The 10,433-nt window shown below is 30.0% G+C and overlaps 1 protein-coding gene across 2 annotated transcripts; it reads right to left on the bottom strand.

Moving 5' to 3' along the window:
- Positions 1-4,184: 4,184 nt before the first annotated feature.
- On the bottom strand, positions 4,185-8,723 carry LOC113852716 (microtubule-associated protein RP/EB family member 1B-like). 2 transcript variants are annotated; one of them, XM_027483066.1, is made up of 8 exons: positions 8,327-8,723; positions 7,419-7,487; positions 7,228-7,314; positions 6,542-6,648; positions 5,404-5,543; positions 5,211-5,257; positions 4,829-4,942; positions 4,185-4,489 (listed from the first exon to the last, which is right to left on the bottom strand). In XM_027483066.1, the coding sequence occupies exons 1-8, from the start codon at positions 8,432-8,434 to the stop codon at positions 4,364-4,366; spliced, it is 798 nt and encodes a 265-aa protein (XP_027338867.1). In that variant the 5' UTR covers positions 8,435-8,723; the 3' UTR covers positions 4,185-4,363. The 2 variants fall into 2 exon arrangements, with proteins under 2 accessions (XP_027338867.1, XP_027338866.1); XM_027483065.1 differs by having other exon boundaries at positions 5,211-5,287; positions 5,422-5,543.
- Positions 8,724-10,433: the final 1,710 nt, after the last annotated feature.

Here is a 10,433-nt window from a genome sequence, read left to right as displayed (position 1 = left end):
GGTTGTTCTAGAGGCTAGAAAATACTTTGTCAGGAATTTGCTCTCTAAATCATCCCAAGTAGTTATGCTTCCTTCCGGTTGGGATAGCAGCCAGCTTTTTGCCTTATCTCTTAAAGAAAATGGAAAACAAGATAACCGAATAGCCTCATCACTCACACCATTCATTCTAATCATTCTGCATATAGTCAAGAAATTTTGAATGTGCAAGTAGGGATCTTCAGAAGGATGTCCAACAAATTGTTCTTGTTAGACCACTCTCATAAGGTTAGGTTTGATCTCAAAGTTATTTGCTTGAATGGGAGGTTGAACAATAGAAGTGGAGTTTCCTCTTAGTCTTGCACATGCATAATCATCCAAGGTCCTTCTAACTTCATTAGCGTTTTCTGCCATTTCTGCAGAATTCTTTTCTTGGGTTCTTTTTCTTTTTCTGAAGCCTATCCCTTCTTTTTAGTTTTCTTCTTGAAATTAATAATTGGCTGATCAAGTTCTAGGATGAATTAAGTTTAGATTTGTTCTTGTCCTCTCCTCGCATGAACAACCTTTCTACTGCACTTTAATTTTCTTGCGAACACTTAAAACACAGTAGAAATTATTAACCCAAGCTAGCAAATTCTCATTACAATTGATATTAAAAATTAATCCCCAGCAACGGTGCCAGAAACTTGATAACTTTTTAGCAAGTGCACCAAATCATTGAAGTAATAAAATAGATTTATCGTCCACAGGGATTAATGCTAAGTATCACTCATAAGAATGATACTAGTTAGGTTACCAAGAACAGAGTATAAACAAAGCAAAAATTAAATATATGCAGAATTGTAAGAGATGAAGTAAGAGTGCTGGAATTGAAATTGATAAATGAGCAGAAACTGAGAAAGTAAAATTGGGAACAAAAATCAAAATAACTGCAGAATATAAATGCCTTAATTACTGAAAGTGGGAACAACAATTAAAAAGTAGGGTGAGTTCAGAATCCCTTATCATTTTCCCTTGCATAAAAATATATGCATAACTCAAAATACAATTTTATCTAATGGTCAGATTTTCTAAAATACCCAATCCCAATTCCTTGGTTAATTAGTTCTAAAACAAATTTAGCTTCCTAAATCCTTAGATAAAACAAAAAATGTTCAACACTAAGATTTAAAACCCATTTGACCATATCATCATAAATTTCTATTCCTAGACAATTTATAACAAGAAAATTGATCCTCGTCCAAGAAAGTTCAAAACTTTCCAGCCATGAGCTCCTTTTCATCAACTTCATTCACGTAAAATAGAGAAGCATTAAGTTTAGAATCAAAATGTTAGATTAAACCTAGTATCTTGAGTTATATTCAATGCTTAGTTCATTGCAAGAGGTAAAAGAATAAGTTCATCCTTACTCAATCCCAAGATATTTAGCTAGACATAATAAAAATAAATAAAATGAAACTAAAATATATTGCTGAAAGAAAAATCATGTTCACAGAAATAGCTTACAGTAGATAAGTGAAATGAAAGAAGCTACTGTTCCATTACAAAAATCAGAGAAAAAGGGAGTCTAACCCAAGTTCTCATAAGAATCCTCTAGAAAGGAAGTAAGAAAATTAACCTAGTTGTCATTCATACGTAAATTGTACAAAAACCTAAATTTCTACGCCTCCAGAATATAATAAAAAATGAAAGATAAAAGATATGTCTTTTTTAGAAAATTCTGCTTTTATATGCTTTGTCAGCATCGTGTCTCCACAATTGTGTCCTGCACCACTAACTTCTGCTTTTTAAGTCTAATTGCCAATTTCCTTCTAATCCCTTCAAAATTCAAATGTCGGCTATCAAAATATAAATGATCTATCAATTTTTCAGCAATTACAATATTCTATTAAAATTTCCAATTAATTACATTAACTTATAATTTAAATTTAATAAAATATACCAAAATTCTTTAATTTTTTAGATAAGTTAGTGACTCATTATGAATCATGCAAAAATTCTCATTGGTAAAGAAAGAGGCAATAAAACCCCACACTGATTTTGTTTTCTCTAGGCTACTAAAGACACTTTGATGTGACAATAAAGAGAATAAAAACTTTCTCCTTAATGCATTTGGTCATTTAAATTTATCACATTCCTAACGAGGGTGTGTCACATGCAACTCTCTTAATTTTTCATTTCTCACTATCTACCTAATATGCTACATGGTGCTAGAGTGATATGCACAATATATATATATATATATATCAATTTGGGAGGTGGGGTCTGTGAGAGAGAAAAAGAGAAAGGAAGAAAAAAAATTCTAAGTTTTAAAAGAGAGAGGTGTAATTTTTGTTTTAAAAAAATACCTTCTAAAATTTATTAGATTTAAACTTTTAATGATGCAGAATTTTTGTTTGGCAAAATTTTTTTATAAATTCACATCCGCAATAATTATTTTAAATCACTCACAAGCGTTAAAAAGAAAATAAAATAGATTAAACAACATTTAAATTTTAAATTTTTCTAGCATGAAAAAACTCACGTATATAATTTAGGATATTACAGTTATAACATAGTTAATAATGTTATAATAGAAAGTTTTAAAACATTACAAAATACTCGTATATGAATTAAAATATAATTTTTTAATTCTAATAATTAATTTATAAATAATTATCCATTATAAGAATTAAAGTTTATTTTAATAAATAAAAAATTTAATAAACCTATTTAGAAAAGATTAAAAATAGGTACTAAATAAAAATAAAATAAAATTTTTAAAAGATTAAAATACTAAATATTTAAGTCAAAGATTATTATTTATGATTTAAGATCATGTATAATCAATAGATAAAACTCATTGATCTAGTAATAAATAGATTAATAAAAAATGATAATTATGATTAATAAAATATTTTAAAATTTTCATATATAACAAAGACGTTTTATTATTATCAGAAAAAATTAGATATGTTTATTTATTTTTTACATTGATAAAAGATCTAATAAATAGAAAAAACACTACAAAAATAAATAAACAAAATTTTTAAGTTGATATAACAAAAATTAGATGTTAACTATAGGGATTAAATTATAGTTTAACCTATAATTTACTAAAAAATAATAAAAACGATTTCGATAAGGTAGTTCGATCATAATTCCGCATATTTCTTTCCTCCTTCTGAACCTAATAGCTCAAAAAAGCTTCTAAACCTTGGGGTAGTGATATAGTTTAGTATCGTAAAATAATAAAGGAGGATTTAGTAAGAGATCATAGCTGCCTATTTTCCTTCCCTCTTTTTAAAAGGCTTCATGCAATTAAATGAATTTTTAATCAAGTAAAAGTTAAAAGAAAAACCTTAAAAGAGTTAAACTCGTGCACACGAGTAAAAAATTTGAAACATGAAGGAATGCAAAGGGGTAACAGCGGATAGTGAGCTGGATCCCCAGGGTCGCTGGGGAGCATCTTCTTGCTCCTGAGGATCATTATTTGATTTCATGGAATCTAAGGTTCTGAAAGAACGTAGTAAGTGGTGAACTTTGTTTACTCGCTCGTTAGAGGAAGTCAAACGGTTGGCTCGAAGAGGGAAGAGATGCGCTAGCTACTTGCTTTGTTAGAAAGCAAATTCTCCAATAAATCCTTAGAAGTGCTGAACTTAGAAATACAAGATCAAATAAAACATCAAAAGTTTTACAACAATCAAACATTTAACTCCCAACCTCTCAAAAATGCAAGCCAAGCAATATCATTCAAAGTGTATAGATCAAGCATGAAAGATCTCACAAGATGGTGTATACAACTTTGTACTTATTAATACTGTTAGGGTAACATGCTCTAACAATTTCTTCAAAAATAAAAAATAGTCACTCTAACCATCTCAAGTGGCATGCAAATTGCCGATTTCTTGCATTTTCCAAATAAAAAATACATCATTCCAGATGGAACAATTCTACTATGCACTTTGTTGGCATTAGTGACTGTTAAATGATCTAATCGTCGTTAATTGAGGCATCACATGCGCGCGCGCACGGTTATAAAGTTTGGCACATCATACGAATTTATATGAAACAGAAATTGAACATAGCAAAGCAATAGAGTCATTGTGAATGAGAAACATTTCAGACAAACGTAAGGTTGAACCACATCCATTTCAAAAGCAACGTTATTTGAGAAGTTCACTTTGAATAGATGAAAAAGATGATGAGATGAGCTTTATTTCTTGGAAACATGAACCAGAATATCTGATTATCCATTCAGGCTTACAGGAAGAAACCAGAAGGACCATGCAACTAAAGCTATGTCATTAAATAGCACTTTATGGCCATGGCACGAGCAAGGATTTCCAGTCTTGGTCATCAAAGATGCCACTAAGCTTGTTTTACAAGGACCTATTTCTGGGTGTAATCAGGCTTCAGTTTCTGCTTCAGCTTCATCGCCATTCATCGCTTCATTAAGGAATTCCTGAGCTTCATCTAATGCGGATCCTTTTGCATCAGCAGCATACAAAATCTTCTTAATTGCCACAGACATCTGCATCAATAAAAATAAAAAAACACACGAAATATATGATTTTACCGTTTTACACCATGTTAAATAAATGCTCGGATGATTTTTCTTTAAAATTGCTGATTTTGAAATATTTTATGATCGACCACAATCTTGACCCCCATATCCAGTAAACAAAAATATTAGGAATTTAAGATGAAAGAAAATCATTGACTAGATCATGAGAATAGAATATGAAATATACGCAGAAGTACAAAATAGTTAACCATGAATCACAAGCATACCAAAAAGTAATAGACCTCTCAAATCCATTTTGAAAAAAATAAACTAAACTGCAATGCAAGCATTCCTTATAAGTCTTACAGGATCGTTCTCCAGTTCTGTAGCCTGACAAAGAATTTCTATATCCCTTAGTTTAGCAAAGTAGAAGTCTCTTTCTTTTTCCAAGTGATCCACCGAGAGTTTGAGATCAGTAACCTGAGAAACAGAAAACTTTAGTGAACAATGAAAAACTATAAAGGTAAATAGTTTTTTCATTAAATGATAATGAGACAAACTATAAACAGCAAAACCAATACAAGTACTAAAAGATTGTCAGGTGAGTCTGGAAGCACATAAAGTTCAAAGGCTTCTTTGGCTATTTAATATGCATCAAGTTATGCTTCAATGCTCAAAGGAGGTTTATCTCTTGTATGCCATTTCTATTACTTTCACAGGATACTGCAAATTAATTCTTCAGTCATACCTGCTTGGACAAGGCCTGAATCTCCGTTGAAGAATTAGCCCCATCTGCTCCTCCACTTGACCTCAATTGCTTGGGCCCTACACTCAAAAATTCATAAACCCAAAAAGAAGGAAAACAGAAAAAAGGATGAGAAGAAAAACAAGAGTGACATGGGAAAACCACCATCAGAAAAGCAAAAACAATTTAGGATCACAAAAGGTTTTGTTTGTACCGAGTGAGTCGCCTGAACTAGAATGATTCATAGTATTTGTTTGCAGGGATTTTGAGCTCTTTAGACTCTTAACATTTCGGTCCTTTCCACCCTTACCCCTACGCTCCACAGGATTGTAGTTCCTACCAAAAGAAAAAAGGAAAAAAATTGATAAAATATATTGACAATAACATATTGGAATAATATTGCATACCCAACTATTTGTAAAAATAAGCATGAGTTAAAATATATTAGGGAATGGTGTAACCACAAAAAATAAAAAAATAAAAAAACAAAAAAACAGAGAGAACAATGGAACATTGACCTATTCTAGAATAGATCAGCAGTGAATTACAGAATACAATGCCATAAATAAAGAAATAATACATAAAGGATTAAACAATAAACATAAATGATTTAAAAGAAACTAAAAGTAAGACCAAAATTAAAACAAAATTTAATTTTTAAACTTTTAGTTTCTCTCCCTCGCACTTTTGGTTTTGAAATGTATGATAAGTCGGTCCCATGAGAGAGATCAGAACGAATCCCTTTCCCCTTCAAAGTACATCTCCGGAATTTAAGAACACAAACTACAATGCCTATGCTTATGCTAAAGTCTGAACACATTCTTTGTCAGGGACATTGTGGCTACACACTTGCCCAAACAGGTGGCTTACCATAGACCAGAGTTCATACATAGTATAATCCTTCATCTGTCACCACCACGCCCAGCAACTGGAATTACTTTCTCATGTTCCCAAAATTTGACTCTATTTGGATTAAGCAAGCGAACTCACAGAGCATAATCCTTCAGCTGTCACCACCACGCACAGCAACTGGAACAGCCTTCTTATGAGAAACTCAAATAAAAAGAATAGGGTTTTGATTTTTTATTAATTTAATATTTTTATATTAATTTTTTATTATTCAGTCCCTAGTGTATTGTTTATGATTCAAAATTGACACGGCACTTTATTATTCACCAACTATCACTATTTCATCATAGATTAGGTCGATGTTTAAACTCAATATCCATTCGACATATATCATACAATAAATGATAGAATTAGGTATTTCTACAAGTAATATAGAATAGAGATGGTCAAAACTGTTTAAAGGATTGAAAGGAATAAGAGCATACTCATTCATAATGCCACCATTTACAGAATCACAATAACGTTTCAGCCATTGCAGGAACTCCAAGTTGTCCAAAGGTCGGCCTTTAACAAGCCTGCTAACCTCAATATGCTGCCACATGGTAGTCAAGTTTTTCCAATAAATGCAAATATCATCCACGAATTATGCCAAAGTATATACTAGTTTTCAAACTTAAGAAACATTTTAATCTGAAAAACATTCATTATTAAATCAGTAAGAACATTCACACCCTTGCATAAAAAGTATGCAACCAATGAAACTAGGAATGCGTTGCCCAAGAAAGTAAGGAGATTGGGATTGAACAATAAACTCAGAATGCACACAAAACTAGAGAGATAAGGCCCCCAAAATTGCAGTCAGCCAGTGGTACGAACATAAGGATGTAAATTGGGGCAGAAAAATGTTGGAATGGTATCAAATAATTAAAAGTTAACTTCCATTCATTCGAACTTCTAGGTCTTGATAAATGCACTATTTACCCATATGCTAAAATTTTGCCAGTGGTAAATCATTCCATTGAAAGTTTAAAATTTTGGAGAAGAAATGTTGATTTTGATACTACAATAAATATAATAAGCGATCCCACCATTGTTTCTTGCTTTCATATTTACTAAAGCAAGGCTCTCTTCCGAGTATTCTTCTTAACACTGTGATGAGAAGAACAGATACCTTGTCAATTTTCAGCTTGTTGAACACATCCTGTAAAACTTTGTAATTCTGGATCATATCATACTCTGTCTTTGCATCAAAATTTACCTAGAACAAACTCCAAATTCAAAAAATTACTCTCCATTGATAAAAAAAAAAAAAACAATACCAGAAAAGCATAAAAGAAGTTAAAGCACAGTCATGTTTACCACCTTGTGCATTGGAACAACCCCTGGATATGTCATGTCCATCATCTGGCATTGTACAGCACCAGATGCCGCCTGGTAAAGTTCATAACGAATAAGCCAGAGACCAAACCAAAAACAAGATTTTCATCATAGATATTAGGCTCAATTAAATTAGAAATTAACTGATCATTTTTCGGTCATTATTGTGCCCTTTTATCTAGTAATGAAATAGATTATTACCCCAAAATTGCTTTTCAGAAAAAAAAAATGGGGAAAGGGGAGGGAAAAGGAAAATAAATCAGATAAACTTGATGCAAAAGCAATTGAAATTGCTTATAAAAAAACAATTGAAGTTGCATGGATGTTCACATTCGAACAAACCATTGACACTAGCAGCTGGCAAATGTAATCATCAACATCCTTAAAAGTCCAAATTCTTTTGAAACCCACACCTAGTGGTGCACGCTGCATATACAAGTACAGGTTGGACAATTTTGTAGAATCTTGAGGGAAAAAAAAGATTAATTTAAAAAAAGGATATATCATGCTTTAATAATCTAAATTACAGAAACACTAAAACAGTATCATTGAATATTTTCTCCCAAAATCCACAATGTGGACACGAAAATCCAACAAACAGATCAAACAATTGCCGGTGCTAAACTGCTTATGGAAAAGCAATTGTTCTCATTCTTTCGAAAGACCCCATTCAGTTCAACCCAAACGCAACGAAAATAACACTCTTACTAAATAAGAGGAAAAATGTAAGATGCCATTATGTATGAAAATAAAAAGATAGGGAAAAAAATGGCATTCACAATGTGATAAAAGAAAAAACACACTCAACTAGAGAAATAGAAAGAAAAAGAAACTCCATTTCTAATAAAAATATTCTCTTTTTAATGAATGTTGGTAGAAATCAAAAGGGTTACCTCCTCAATGCGAGAGAGGTTAAGTTGAAGGCGGTTGTTGATCCAAGTGAGAATCTCGTTTCTGCCGACAAAATACGCGCTATCCATCATGCCTATACTAGAAGCCATTTTCACAAACAAGGAAGAAGAAGAAACCCAATGGGAAGAAAACAAGAAAGGGTGTCTCTGGATGAAGGGATCAAGATTCTGGAGGCGAAATCTCAGGGTGGGGTTTCAAGTTTAAAAGCAAAGTTATGGTTTTTATTTTTGAGGAAAAAAACGGGAAACCGAAGAAAATGAATTGAATGAGCGGTGAAGGATTGATTTGATTCTGTTCTGAAAGGAAACAGAAACCGAAACAGGACAGTGGGCACAACCAAAACCGTACCAAAAGAGAGAGAGGTTCTCGCAAACTACAACGAGGGATGCGAATTCTCAGAATTCTAACTTTCTCTTCCATCACATATAATGCTTGCTAAATGCTAATGCTTGGTCTGTGGAAGTGGGAAACCCATTTTTTAAATTGTTAATTTAATTAGGAAATCCTGTGGTTTAATTAATAATTAATTTGTTTGTTGTTTTGATAACGCCATGCTGATTTTCGGTGCCAAATGGAAGGATGAGTTTCTGTAGTTGTAAATCATTTTATATTTTTATATTATTATTATATTATTATATATGGGGCTATTTTAGGAAAAGGGGTGGAGGAAATGGGACCCTCTGAATGTGTTGTCATATTCCGCATGGGGTAAACAAGGCAATAGCGGGCCCTCGCCAATAAAGTCTTTAATTGGATAAATGTTTAACCCAAAAGGCAAGGAGAAGTGCTAATTGTAGGATTAGTTTGTTGTATCAAAATGCCATTCTAAGCACTCTTCATAGGTAAAAAGTAAGCACACTTTTCTAAACGCTTGTAACCTACCGCAGAAAAAAGCCTGCTAAGTATAACAACATGAATATATAGAAAGCAATGTAGTTTTCTTAATTGTTTAATTTTTTATCTTTTTAGCTCGAGTAAAATGAATAGTTCTATAACAATTAAGGATGGAAATAAGTTAAGACAGGTTAAATTATACTTTAAACAGACCTGATCTGTAATATAATTATTATGCTTGAATCTGGCCTGTTACATATTAAAGACTTTATTTTAAGCCTGACCTGACATGTTTAATTGGTCTGACCTGCCCTGAAACCTGTTAACAAAGTCTGTTACAAAAAAAAACATTAATAAAAATATAAATATTTTATTATCAAATTAGTTTATATTTTTTTTAATTTCTATTTATGTTATTAATAAATATTAAATAATTATAATAATATTAATATAATTTTATAAATAATTTTTAAAAAATTATTTAAGTATTAATTATAAATATTCTATATTAATAAAATTTATATTAATATTTTTCTTGATTTATTTTTTAAAAATTATATAAAGTAAATACTTTAGTTTTATTTTAGAAACATATTTTGTTTGTTTAAAGACATCTTATATTCAACAAATAAAGTTATAGTAAACACATAAAATTGATAAAAAAAAATAACACTCAAACAATTTCTTGAATCAATTAAAAAAATTTATTATGTTTTAAAAAATAAATAAATTTAAACTTAATGCAATATATATATATATATATATATAATGACAATAATAATAACAATTAAATTAAAAAAATAATTACAAAATATTTAATTTTATTTGTTTCATTAATTTGTTATTTTAAATTAACAAATAAACATAAAATTAACTACATTATAACATTAATGTAATATGAAAAATATTATTGATACAACAAATTAAAACATATACTTATGTATTACATATAAACTGATAAATTAACTAATAATTTAATTAAAATACGTGCAAATTATAAAAATATATATTATTATATAATTTATTTATAATTATATTATTTATATTATTTGCTACATGGTCTGATTATATATATATATTACTTAATATATATTATAATAAATTTTTTATTTTATTTTCTTATTATTTTTTATAAACTTTTCTTTTCAAATAAAATATAATTTATATTTAAGAAATTTTTATTTATTATAAATATAAAAAATTATAACATAATATATTAATATAATAATTAATTATTAATAATAATAAAATTAA

Source organism: Abrus precatorius, unplaced genomic scaffold, assembly GCF_003935025.1.
Source record: "Abrus precatorius isolate BTA unplaced genomic scaffold, Abrus_2018 Scaffold10, whole genome shotgun sequence".
NCBI lineage: Eukaryota > Viridiplantae > Streptophyta > Magnoliopsida > Fabales > Fabaceae > Abrus > Abrus precatorius.
Note: the sequence above shows the minus strand (reverse complement) of the source record. Positions and strands in the feature narration are given on the sequence as shown.